The following is a 14210-nucleotide window of genomic DNA, read 5'->3' on the forward strand; positions in this document are numbered from 1 at the left end:
CCCCTCCTCCTCTTCACTGCTTTAAAGGACGAATCTCAAGAGATGCATGAATGAAACTATATGGATACGCTTCTGGAAGGACGGCATTATTGTAACTGCTGCGCTCACAGTTTATCATTAAAGACGTATTTTAAGTTTTGAAACAGATGACAATATTGTTTACATCAGGAGGTCAGCACCATCAAGAAGGTACAACATTAGTGCATGAAGGGCACAACATGTACATTCATACATACAGAGAGGCTGTTAGGGATCCTCCAGGGGAGCTGGTGATGCTTTCAGGTTGTCTTCAAGTATAACATTGGTCTAAGGGTGCACACCTCAGCTGATTTTCCCCTTTGACACAGTAGAAATGTTAGCACTAAAATCTGATTCATATCAAGAGACAGAGATCCTAAATAAAAATTTGGAAAACAAGAGTTTAAGCTCTTCTACAAGCATACTTGTGGGTTCTTAACATAGGAAAACAGGATAAGTCATACAGCAGAACAACAATAATACTCTTCACACAGCTTTAATTTGTGCCATCTTTGCCAGCACTAGTATACTGACTGGCAAACACAACATGACAGTCTAGAGCCCACTTTTATAAATCTCAGAAGAGAACAGGAGAGACGGGTTCAGGTCAAACAGCACTATTTGTAGGTAGTGTATAATACGTCCTGTAAATGGCTGTCAGAGATGAATAACCTGATCTAGGGCAGGTATGCAGGCGTGCCACAGCCTCATTCCAATCGTACCTGCATGGACAAACACACACTTTGCGGGGAGAGCTATAGTCCCACTGCATGCATGTGACACCCAGCTCCTCCAACATACCTCTCATTGGATTCTGGATCCACAAGATGCCCCCGATTAGGTGAGGAGATTGGCCGAGCATCCCTGACAATCACTTTTACCACTTCCAATGTCCGGAGCAAGCACCTTATACCATATATAACTGTTAACTGACAATCACGGAGAGAAGAGGGTGACTTCCCCGGTCAACATGTCGCACCACCTGCTGCCAGATGAGCAGCCTGAACCCGGGCTGGTCTTGTGGAACAAGCTTAGTGCACAACACAGAAAAGCCCGGTAAATATAATCTACAAAACAGATTCTCAAAAAAATAGTCCTTGGTGTTATTCTATGCACTGCATGGCTCCATTGTCCTCCAGAGAAGACAGAGTGCACAACGGAGATGATTATGCAAAAGAACCGGACGCTCCTGAGTCACAGACCTGTTAACCAGTGATCGTCTCCAATCGCAGAGTTTACGACCAGCCTCGCGCACACACACCGGCAATATAAATGCAGAAAGAGGCTGCGCGTTAACACGGGTCTTTATGGTGTGAGATTATGTACCATCACAGTGAATCACAGCGGTAGACTACATTGTTTCAACTGTACAGTGTAATAAGATAAGATGACAGTGTAATACAGAGAGAGCAGAGTCTGCAACATCACCCAATCACAGGCGTTCACAGGTGACTCGACTGTGTCTGGGTTGAGCCATGCGCACCATATCCCATTATCACGGCAACTAAAACAAATTGTCGGTTATCTTTAAAACGAACACAAAAACGGAAGTGCCATCTTGGACAGCACAGGAGGGTGAAGCGCCTTACCTTCGACAGCCATAGTGCTACTCCACAGATCTGGGCATCACTCGCAAGGGAGCAGGCGAAATGTAAAACTCAGCGCTCTCTCATTGTACCTTGTTTGGCGTATTATCATCACTTTGCTGCGGGCAAGCCGGAGCGCACAGCTGCTGCGCCTCAATGGATTCTGGGAAGTGTAGGCGCAGCGCTTTCTGGGATATGAGTGAAAAGCAAGTTTAATCAGTTTTGCAGATAAGGCCGTTTGACACCATCTCTGTCTATCTATCTATCTATCTATCTATCTATCTATCTATCTATCTATCTATCTATCTCTGCCCTAATGGAAAATCCCCTTTTATAAAGCACACTAATATTCCTAGGATTCTAAGAAACGATCATTTTATGTACATTTCATTTCATTACACTCACATTCAAAATAAAGTCACATCTCACTTTGGATTGAAATCGGGACGATGGTTGAAATCAAAGAGAAAAAAAGGCATTGGCTGCTGCTCTGTTTGTGTGTCCACAGGGCAGAACGTAAAGCCATGAAACCTGTCTGCCATCAACTGGAGCTTCCCCTCATCCACAGATACAGTTTTGTGGATGCTCCATGCTTTTTGCACTCCATGGTGCAAGCAATAAAACTGCTTATGTTTTACAATAACTGTGTCAACGACTGTGTCAAAATGTGCTTACCATAATTATCAGGTCCTGACAGCCACGTGAAAGACGTAAATCCTCGTAGGAATGCTAATTGAGCTTAACACTTTCAACATGACACACCTACTCTGTGTGTCAATTGAACATGCAACGTTTCTTCCTGTCTGTAGACTTTCTTTATTGTGTGTTAGTATTGCTATGTTTATGTGTGATATTGCTTATAATGACACGTGAGCGTGCATACGAGGTGTATCAAAGAACAAAATCAACGTACCCTGGTCATTACAGTTAAAGTGGAATGGAGTACAAGGAGGAAGTATGTGCAGCATCAGCGAGTTAGTCAAGGATATAACATCTTGCACACAGACATGCTGCACAAGTATTTCAGGTAGTAATCTTTTACACAAAATCAATTGTCCCAAAGAGCCAATACATGCCTGCCTGTATCAAAGTATTTGACATTTTCACAACTGATATCCTGGAGTGATAAGCAGATAATGTTCTGTATGTGACACTGGGAGGAAGTCTGTTGTTTTCAGCATAATTCTTCTGTGTTGTGCATACCAGGCGTGTCTGTCGGTAAGCACGTCTGTGTTCTTCCTGGTGTCTTTGTTTTAAGGTCTGCTCAGCCTGTCTGAGAAGTTTCTCTCACTTCGATGGATAAACATCACACACAGTACGTAAGTATGTGTGCTTGCTTGTGTGTTTTTCCATGCTTTTGTGTGTGTGCATATGTGTGTGTGTGTGTGTGTGTTCATGGGTGTGTGTGCTCATATCCCCATTATTTGAGTTACTACATTACTTGAGTTTTAAAGAGGGGAATGTAATAAGTCATGAGTTCAAGCATACTAAAAATAGAGGCACAAAAAATCAACAAAACAAAGGGTAGATATGAAAATTATATATATATACATATGTGTGTGTGTGTGTGTGTGTTTGTGTGTGTGTCAGACAGTGGGCTCTGTGACCTTTGGTCATGCCAGAGACAAATCCAAAGTAATATCAAACTGCTATGCTGACACTGTCACCTTGACATATTGATCAGAATAATTATAGGGATCACATCAAATTTCTAAGAGTTGTTATTTTTGGTGAGTGTGTCGGCAGTCTTCATGGCAAAAAGAAATCTATAACAAAAACTCAAAATATGGGTCAAAATTAAAGGAATAGTTCCATAGTTTGATGTAATAGGATAGAACAATTGTGTAGACTATTGGACACATACATTGTGAGTCGTTTCTGTCTGATTTCTTGCTTTCTCTGTGATCTGTGATATTTGGCAGATCAGGTCCCTTTCGTTTGTCCATAATGATAATTTCAGCTGCACAATAATAGCTACATTGAAAAGGATTGTTTGGGGCAACCTCTAGCTCACCCAGTAGTGTGTGCGTCCTGTGTAGGCTGAGTCCTTGGCAGCGGCCCGGGTCCGAACCATAAACTGTATCATTGTATTATTATTAACGGTCTATGGTCCAAACCTGACCCGTGGCCCCTCCCTCTCTCTCCCCTTTCCTGACATAAAGTTCCCCTGTACATTAAAGGCCACAAAAGCCCAAAACATAATCTTAGAGAGGATTGCTTATGTCTTTGTTGATCAAATTGTGTGACTGACTCTAGTTACAATAAACCAGTGTAGACAACTAACATGTGAAAAGCTGTTTTGCTGCACTGAGCTTATTTTTGTCTCCTGGATGGAGTTAACCATTGAGTCTTTATGGGAAAATTAGTAGTGCTAACTTTCCCCTTCAAGAAATTCCAATTATGCATTATATGTCTATTGAGTTTGGTTTGGGTGGTCAGTCAATTGGAAGGTTGTACTGCGTCCCCACAAGTGTCCCATTCCCCTGATTCATCAACAGCAAAGGAGACTCGATCTGTCCACTAAAGAAAGCAAATGCACCATTAATTCTTCTGTATTCCGTGACCAATTCATGTGCTTAGTATCCTCACAGAGAATTGACAAGCTCAGTCTAATCGCTACTGGTCATGTGTGTTGCCTTTTTGCTTTTATCTTGACGTGACACGTGTGACGGGCAATACCAGGTCATATGATTTTTTTTCTATGGGCTGTGCATACCTCATCTGCATTTACTTTACTTGTGGATGTGTTTGTAAGGACTACTGGAAACCAGTTCATCAGTTGGAAATTATTTTTTAACCAGCTGTTTAACACCAGATGATTTGTTTTATTTAAAATGTACAATATAAACTTAATCTTACCGGTCACTCAAAACACCAAGTCAGACAGTTCATATCAGATCAAATCAGAATGTTATGATCAATATGGGTTAGATGGGAAGCACCACACTTTTTTTGAATCCTGTCCTGAAACAGGAGTGCCTGCACAAGCATAAGAAAAACTATACCACTGCACATGTAGAGATACGAATTTACGCTTAACAAAATACTAAACAGAAACGTGAAAAAAATTATATCACAGGGATCAGAGTGAATCAGACATTGTCACCTGAATTTGCAGCTCCCCTTAGCTTTACAGAACTCTAGATATGTTTCAACTCATTGCCATTCTCAACCCTCTCATAGCATCAGAGAGCTGTTTTCAGAGGAAAAACTCACTGCGACACTACCTGCTCAGCACCAAATAGCAGACAGACACAGTTAGAGACGAGCCTTTAGCAGCTAAACAGACACCTATTTTGTTCAAGATTTGGTAGAAACCAAAAACAGAGCTAAAAGAGACAAATCAGGGGAAGACAAACACAACAACCAAAGAAGTGTAATGTTGCACCAAATCTGCTGAATGTGTAAATAAGGAACTGTTCATAAAACACGTTCACCTTGTCAACTTAAAAGTTGATTTTATGTCAATGTTGTGCTTCTGCTGCAACAAAATACTAACTTTGATGTTGATCTAGTTTATACTAGATACTGTAGATTTATGAGAGCCCTACTGTACTTTAATGAGATTGCAAGCAAATTCCTACATGAAAAATTTAGATAATTGCTCAATCCGCATGATTCATGCTGAAATAGTTTTTCAAAAGAACAGTTTGCCTTATTTGTCAAACACTAAAAAGATATGCTAACATTGTTTCTGTACGATTCAACAAACTCCGATGGATTCTATTAAGACTAATAAAATGGATGTGAAAAGAAAAGTTTTTTCTTTTTCCCCAGACAGTCATGTTCTCCCATTCACTTTAATCATTACAGACTTAGTCTAACAGGCCATGTAATTTAAAAGTGCTGTGGTCTGCTTTGTTTCTCTGCATTGTGCCCGGTGCAGTATAATGACTGCTGAGCTGCAGGTATTCAGGCAATGAAACCCAATCTGTGTTACTGCACTGCACTGTACCGCAAAGCTGCTGGTTATTTGGGACATTAATACAATTGAAGTATCTCACTAATGTACAATAAAACATAAAGAAAGTGAAAAGGAGACATGCACGAGAACAAATACTGAATGGAAACTTAAGCAGCCAGCATCTAGAACTTTAAAGATAGCAGATTTGTGAATGACAGCTACAACTCTAGTATACACCACACAGAGAGTACAACAATAGCATCAGAATATTCTTTGGATAATCCCACTCCAATCCATCTTCAGATTCCTTTGACATTGTTCTACAAGTGTCCACTAAATAGACCCAGGTCAAATCGTCTTTTAAATCCTGCTCTTAACCCTGCTTGACAATGACTAGGTTAATTCACAAGTAGTTGTAAGAGGATATCTTTTCACAACTTTGACCTAGGTGTTATCACACCAGCAGAGTAATGACCACTTTATCATCCTGGCCTTGCCACAGCATCTCCCCTTCAAACGTCACCTTCCCGTGTTTCCTGGCCCTCATCAGAATCCCCACCACCTTATCAGAAATCCGAACATATCTGTCAAACAGCTGTCCAAATGTGACGCGGATCTCTCCGTCTGGATCCGGATCAGCCATAGTCCTGATCACGTAACACATGTCGGCTATCTCACGGTGGATGTGTTGCTCGGCGCGTTTGGCTCTCTCTGCTGTTTTGGTTCCCTCCTTGGGGCGACCGTAACCCTCTTCGCCCTTCTGGAGGCGGAGGGACATGGAGTAATCATAGTCGAAATATTCACTGAAGGGGTTCAGTTTCTGGTTAACGTTGTGCTCTGAGGCCCAGTTCTGCCAGCGGCTCTTGAGGTTTCCCACAGTGCTGTACTTCTTGGAGAGGGCGTTGATCTTGTTGACATCCCTAGCTTCCTTTTTGTACCTGGGAAGGAAGTCAGATTATATTACAAATGAATGAAAAATATACCACACACTATCTGTTTTGAACCAAACTGTCAACAGTTAAAAGTTGCAACCTAATATTCTTGAACTTGAGGACCAATGCAGGCCTAATTGACGGGTTTCCAAATGAGGTAAAAATCCTCACTTGGATCTTGCATCAAATTTGTCTTGGTGCTTTAAACTGCATGAATTAGAAAGTAATACCAGTATTCAGTATCACAAGAAGGAAACCTCCCTTTTCGCTAATGCAACCATGTCGCCTGCCTCTCAAAATATGCTAAGGTTGGAAACCAAAACACTGTGAGATAACCTTAGATATTTTTATATGACTGTGTTTTTTAGGTTGTCATGGTAGAGGAACTCGATCTTTGTGAGAAAATGCTACTTCCTGGAAGACTTCCCATTCTAATCTGTGACTTCATGGTGCACATAGAGAGTGTACAACAAATAAAGTCATCTCAAATATTTCAACAGTCCTGGCCTTCTGCCCATCCTGGTAAATCAAGCTGGCCTTCTCTCTCAACTAGTCTTAAATTGCCAGACCTCCACAGCTCTGTGGAGTAAGGTCTTTCTGTACCACACATATATTCTAGGATAGGGGAATGAAACACTCTGAGTTGTCTGCAACATCTTGCTAAAATGCAGTGCTAAATTCCAGACCAGCGACGGTGGCTCTGCTAAATAATCTCGGGAAGGAACTTGTTTTGGTGGAACATTTAGACTCTGCAAAAGAAAACACCTCATTAAATAATAAATAAGTCAAGTGTTCACACAATACAGTAAAGTGAGCTATTTAAACAAGCTGGATAAATGGTTAAACGTAATTTGACCTCACCAGTGTATTTCAGTGTGTGAGCCAATCAGTCCCAAAACATCCCAGTTAGTAAATGCCACATTTACACATTATTCTCTTTGAAACCTTGCAACCCATCTACATGAAGAACCAAGCAGGCCTGCCTTATTGCACAATCCAAATTTCCAGCACGTGGCTTGCTAGCTCAAAGGTTAATGTTGTGTTCCGTAGAGAAGGGATATCGAGGACAACAACACACAGAGAACGGAAAGGGCCTGGCATCCGGCGACAAAGTGAAGCAAATTGATCATACTCACATTGAGACCGGGGGTCTTTTAATCCTCAATGCTGACTCAGACTCTCCTTCAGAGTCGTTTTGCTCGGCTTCTTCCACAAAGCTTGTCCTGTGTGTTTCAGCATCCTCTATGTCCAGTCTCTTCTTCTCTGCCTCATGGAGTCCACTGACGTCTTCCTCACCACCACAGGTGCGTCCCTCTCCTTGTCCTCCTGCATCTTTTTTGAGCTTCGGCTCTTTCTCCACCTGCTTCCAGCTTTTGGTCAGAGATGATACCATGTTAGAGCATTTTCTGCGGCGTGTAGGCGAGCTTTTCTTTTTCAGAAGCCAGTCAATCTCCTCCTCCGATGGCAGAGACTCCTTCTTGATCCTCTCGGTCATGAGCCTGATGCCAGCACTTTTATCCTGAACCCCGAGGGTCACCGACTTCACCCCTTGCGTTACAATGATGCAAGATGGTGGCTCAGCTGGAGTCTTGACCTCCTCAGTCTTGGTAGCGTCTTTGGTCTCCTTGTGAGGAGTCTTTTGAGCCTCTCCAGATCTGATTGTGTGATTTTGAGAAGCTTCTATTTGTTGGATCTGAATGGGAGGAGGCTTGTTAGGTTCCCATGTCTTTTTGGGTTCTCCCACTGGTTCTCCAAACGAAGATGGAGCCCAGCCGCTTGGTTCACTGGCCTGCTTCTTCTCGTTCTCCGTGACCCACTGCTGCCAGCTGCCAGTCAGGCTGCACACCTTGCCAATAGTGCGCAGCTTTCGGATGTTGTTGTTGGTGGATGGTTTCCTTTGGTTGGCCTGTATGTTAGACATAATTATGAGTATTAATGTGTCAATTTAGGCACATTTAATCCTGCTAAGTGATCTGCCTTAACAGCTGCCATGCAGGATGGCCTAAACAGATCCATATCCTCTCTGCTCAAATCTTTGTTTTCTGGGACTTTTTCTACCTCTGCTGCTTCCTACCCTCACGCTCACAGCTACAGCTCTAAAATGGTGAGAGCGTACAGTGGAAGGTATTTGAGTATGCTACTCTCCTGATCATCTTTCCCTGACCCAGGTCACCCCTGCGGACTCATGTTTCATCACAGATTGCAGAGCTTTTAACTAGAGGTAAACAGAGCAGTAAACCACAACGTGCTCAGCTTAATTAGCAAGTGTACAGATACAAAGACCACAAAAGCCCCACCACTTGACATGTATTATCTGGGATAATCCCTTATTAACGTTTAAGCTTCACCTGATACATTGAAGCGTAATGCAAATAAATGTGTTGGAAAGTATAACACCTCAGTGTTGACAATTATTCAACTCAGGGGTTTTTCTGGACATCCCCACAAATTTAGATGACGTTGTACATTGGGAGTTAAGGAACTGATCTTGAATCTACCTTCTCTCTGCGTACCGTGGCACTGTTATTCCCGGTGATAGGGCGAGGTTCTTAGAGCCTTGTTTAAAAGTGAGACCATGTAACTCCTGAAAAAAGAAATAACACATTCCTCCTCATCCACACAACAGCTTGAAAACAAAAGAAATTGACACACCCTGGAATTCGTCACTGTTCCAGGCTTTGCTGTTACAGCTTTACTTGGTCTGGTATGACCACCAGCTTATGGTGGTGAATGTTGCATGTGTTGCAGATGTACATGCATTTCTTGTGTGATTAGCGTTTACATTTTTTAAATTTGATGTCCCTTTTGGTACTTTAATCTAAAAATATACATCACATTACGTATGCGTGTTGTTGTGTGTTTTGAATGAAAAATCTTAATTTGGTAAGTATATACAGTATGGCTGTCAGATAAATGTAGTAAAGAAAAAGTATAAAGTTGCCTCAAACGGAAATACTCAGGGAAAGTACAAAGTACCTCAGCTGTACTTCAGTGAAACACTTTAGGAAATGATCTTTAAACATTCCACCACTGGTCCTCCCTGTTGACAGGTTTGACAGTAAAGTTTTTATTAACTGATTAAATGATATGATGACAGCGGCAACAATGCAGAAATACCAACAAAGTAAGAAAATCCCAGATATTATTTTTCGAACATTTTGAGCACCAGTAGGAAAAGGCTTTACAGTAAACTATTCCCTGATTATCATTTTCAGAAACTTTAAATACTGAAATAATTCACAATGTATGCTTACATTAGAAGAAAAAAACACTGGTGTAGCTATTACAGAGAATAGAACACTATCAGAATCTAATACATGTGGCCAGGAGTTAGACAGAGAGTATCACAGATGCAAGGAGACATTTAATCTGAGGGGAGAAAAGAAAAAAGGAGCTTCTGACCAGGAAAGAATGTGACACCTTAAGGAGACATGGATCTCCTTTGTTAAGAAGGGGTTTAAACTTGCAATGCAGCTGGGAGTGAGATGACATTTCAAACAGCATGCATTCTGACATTAGCACGATCAACATCAATACTTTATGCTTTGAGAGCTGTGTTTTACGTGAACATCCATGAATATATACAAATATATATACAATACAAAATTATTGATTTTATGTGTGTGAAGAGAAGGCTAATTTATAAATAGAACTTGGCACACAACAAACCAGCTGCAACAGATAGGGAGTAGCAGCTGTTGGCAGTCTGTCATGGAGAATGGAAGTGACTCTTGGAGCATCAGCACGAGAAGTCTCTTCAGATGAAATCAGAGTGGTTTCACATTCTGCTCTGAGTGGAGGGTTAGTGCTCCACCACAAGGACAAACAGGCTCAGTACACTGTTGGGGAGCAAAATACACATTGATAATACTTCTTTTTGCACCTAATGTGGTCTAATGTCTTTAAATGAAATCAACGCATTTTATTCAAAAGACACTCTTATGTAGCTAATACACATACAGCAAACAAAAGCAAAAAAAAGCTATAAAAATCCCAGGAACTCGTAAGCTTCCTTTTGTTATTTTTAATATGAAAACAGTATATGCAGTACATAATATCCTGTAAACACCATGTTTTTCACTCTGTTATTGTCATACAAATTACACACAGGCCTGAATCCCACACACACACATGCCCCAATGGAGAGATGTCAGTGTTAGGAGTCTGCAGCTGTTGATGGACAGGCGCCCCGAGCAGTTCGGGGTTTGGTGCATGGCTCAAGAGCACCTTGACAGTGGTAGCTGGACTTGACAGTCCAGCTACCAGTCCACCACCATACTTGGGTCCAAGGACCCTCCAGTTCCCAACCCAATTCCCTACAGACTGAGCTACTCCCACCCCTTTAAGAGTCTTGCTAACATGTTGTGACTTGGTGTCAGTGAAGGAAGACAAATAGACAGTGTTTTATCTCCAGTACCTCTGTTAGTGTTTTGGATACTATAACACACAGTCCATCTGTCACATCCAAGACAGCCCTCAAACCCCGTTGCTTTTTGTAAAGCACAACCTGGAGCTTTTCCTAAATTTACCATTTCCAAGCAGCGCTGAATATTTCCCTGGGGGGCAGCTTGTATTTTTATGTGACAGCAGACCTGCAGGGACATTTTTTGATGGCAGTTGTAGCACAAAGTGTACAATCACTTGGTGGCAAAAGGAGGATTATTCATCTTTCCTCCTACACAATTATGTCACAGCTAAAGAGATGTTGTTAATCAGGAAGTAATGTTGCAGTCTGCCAGTAGAGGTTGCTATTATTTTATTGTTGAAACACTGTGATTCTCCACGAGGACACATAGGTCTCCTCAGCTCACTATTTACTGTTTTATTCAATAACCCCAGTATACTGTAAACGAGTAAACCTTTCTACTAACGAATCAACAACATGTCACACTGTACATTAAACACACAGGGATGTACACTTTACCACCACAGTTCATTATATTATAGTAAAGAAAAGAATTGTATCCCACTATCTCCATTTGGTTTGTTTGCCGGGAATTAAAAATCCTCTTTTTAGAGTAAAACATCAAGGGCTCTGAGATGCATTTTCTGTGAATACAAAATCAGCACAAAATACGAAATGCTCAAAAATAAACCAACAACGCTGGATCCATGGGTTCAAAAAGTAAAGTTCATGTCCATTACAATGCCATTGAGCATCTGCTATTTTTTTAATTGAGACTTTGCAAAGCAGTCATGGCAGCAGTGGAACTGATGGATTGATCGATTTTATTTTGAATTTGTGGAGAACAGAACAGCAGACAAGAAATTAAAACAAAACAAATCAATAACAACAAATAACAAGACAACACATTAATCATAATAACAACTTGTGAACACTTGACGATCTGTTAACATATCCAAAGTGGAGTGGGGAGAATTATAAATGTATTAAATCCCTAAAGAATGATTCATTCTGTTTCAGTCTCTAAAGTATGCATATGGTGCAGGTGGGAAACTAGTGCATTTCCCTACTTGGGTGATTTGGGCCAAATAGGCCAGGTGGTCGACCCCACTGAAGGCAGGACGTCTAAATGTGGAGCGAACGCACCTGTGTTTCCTGGTGCTTATCAACATCTGCACTGTTACTGCTGATCTGTTTCCCTTTCACTGCTCATTCTGAGGCTGTTTTATTTGGCCGCGGGTCTTATTGTGCATTAATTGTGCAGGAATGCATCTGTGAGGGTCTCAGCTGTTTCTCTGACCTCTGTATGTGTTGCTAATTTGTGTTATGCTTGGGGTGATCTTGCACATAATTGGAATCCTGTTGTTGTTGTTGTTGCGATCCAATCAACATCCTAGTGTATATGATATATTGATTGCTGCAGTGACTTGGTTTATTTGTAAAATGAGTAAATGAAACAGCCGTAACCAGGATTCAGAGGATGTGTTTTTTTTTTCTCTTCTCGCCAGTGGAGTTTGGTTGTTTTATGTCCCTTCATTTCCAGGTTAATCAACAATAACACCTGAAACAGTCAGACGTTTGGATCTTGACAAATCATCTGAAATACTAAACTGAAGTACAGTTTTGATCCAAGTGCAGAGGGTTGTTGCCTTTCAACAATGCTGACCTTGACAAAGAGACCAGCCGCACAAATCTGTCCTGGCCCAGCAAAAGTAAACCACTATGTAATCCACTAATACTTCCTTCCGAAGAGGCTGTGTGTTATTGTTGGGCCGAGCCACTTAAGCCCTGATAAATAAAGATGGGAAAGACGGTAAATTAAAGCAAGTTCAATACAACAAGGGCCAGCCAGGAGACTAAGAGGAGACCTTGTCCCCTGCAGAGCGCCCGACAGGATGACAGAGAGCACAGCTGGAGCCAGACAAAGTCATTAGAGGCTGAGGGAGAACTAAAGGTCCGTGGTGTGGATTTATGTGACAGCCTGCATGACAACGCTTTACATGATAAAGAGGATGGAAGCAGAAACGGAGTATGATAAGAGATAAAACAGGAGTTCTTTGGAGTGGCAAGTGTTTACAGTTATAGAGGCTTTAAAATGGCACTGTTTTATGTTAAAGATGTTTTTCTGTGTCACTGATAACTTCTGTTGGCTTTAAATAACATTAAGAGAGGCCGTCTGGGCCCAGTGGTGCTTTGAGCTAAACGCTAACGCCAGCATGCTTACATGCTGATGTTTAGATGTTATAATGTTTACCATGCTCAACATTTTTAGAGCAGCGTGTTAGCATGCTAACATTTGGTAATTAGTAGCCTAGTCTATATCCACAACGTTCCACTTTTGGGATTGCACTGGTGCTTCAGGAAAATCCGCCAGATGTCCCTCTTCTTGGCGGGATGTCCGCTACCCTCCGCTTTCTTTCTGTTGGAATTTTAAACTCTGGACAATTTCTGAGGGCTATGGTTAACTGCTCCTCAAATCTCTGCAGGGTAAATGCAGACAGCTAGCTAGACTATCTGTCCCATCTGAGACACAACTAAAACAACTTTTGAACAAACACTTGTTCCACCAAGACAAGTTCTTTCCCGAGGCTATTTTTCAGCAGCAGCGTGGCTCTGTCTGCCCATGTCAATTGCCATTGGTTTAATGTGGAAAAGTGATAATTGTTCTAATTACTATGAATGTCTTTAAAAAAATTGAATAATATCCACATTGTATGAAAGTTGTAGGTATTAAAACGGTTTGGCACACCACGGCATCACAGTGGTTGATGTCCACAGACTGCAGTTCAGTGCGGCTGCTGCTTATCGCAAAACTCTCTCTATTTTCTCTCCGTCTATTTTAAAATGAGTCATGAAGACAACAGCAAAGCCCATCTTTACTTTACATGAAATCAAACAAAGAAACAGAAAAATGTTCTCCCTTTGCCTTGAAATGGTCTTAAATAAATATTAGAGTAGCCTACTTGTCCAGCTGCTGCAATAAATATGCAAAGTAGGTGTAATCAGATTCCCTGCGGAACCATCCTCACACACGCTTTATATCTGTGTTTGTCTGTCTGTCTGTGTCACTGTGTGTGTGTCCGTCTGTCTGTGTTACAGTGTGTCTGTCTCTCTGTCTTTCTGTCTGGATTTCTGTCTGTCTGTCTGTCTGGCAGTGTCACTGAGTGTCTGTATGTCTGTCTGTGTCACTGAGTGTGTGTGTGTGTCTGTCTGTGTGTGTGTGTGTGTGTGTGTCTTTTTGTCTGTGTGTCTGGGTTTAAGGCTCTGTGCTCTGGCAATGACTCTCTAGTTCACTCTAGCTCGCGCAATACACACCCATTCTAAACGGGGAAAAATTCGCGAAATGTACTGTGCACTTAACCTAA

General features: G+C 41.5%; 2 protein-coding genes across 6 annotated transcripts in view; both read right to left on the reverse strand.

Annotated features, from left to right (window-relative positions):
* Window positions 1-1816, reverse strand: part of samd12 (sterile alpha motif domain containing 12) — a 92127-nt gene extending 90311 nt beyond the window's left edge. The window contains exon 1 of one of the 5 annotated variants that reach the window (XM_034892061.1): window positions 1608-1816. In XM_034892061.1, coding sequence (XP_034747952.1) covers window positions 1608-1620 — 13 coding nt within the window. In that variant the 5' untranslated portion in view covers window positions 1621-1816. Of the gene's footprint in view, window positions 1-819; window positions 1399-1607 lie in introns of those variants that run through there. The other 4 variants (XM_034892062.1, XM_034892058.1, XM_034892059.1 and 1 more) reach the window with 4 other exon arrangements.
* A 2606-nt stretch (window positions 1817-4422) lies between these two features.
* On the reverse strand, window positions 4423-8524 carry abrab (actin binding Rho activating protein b). The gene is made up of 2 exons (XM_034892057.1): window positions 7577-8524; window positions 4423-6446 (listed from the first exon to the last, which is right to left on the reverse strand). Exons 1-2 carry the CDS (start codon window positions 8359-8361, stop codon window positions 5963-5965), a joined length of 1269 nt encoding a protein of 422 aa, XP_034747948.1. The 5' UTR covers window positions 8362-8524; the 3' UTR covers window positions 4423-5962.
* Between the last annotated feature and the right edge of the window lie 5686 nt (window positions 8525-14210).

This window comes from Etheostoma cragini, chromosome 14, assembly GCF_013103735.1.
Source record: "Etheostoma cragini isolate CJK2018 chromosome 14, CSU_Ecrag_1.0, whole genome shotgun sequence".
Lineage (NCBI taxonomy): Eukaryota > Metazoa > Chordata > Actinopteri > Perciformes > Percidae > Etheostoma > Etheostoma cragini.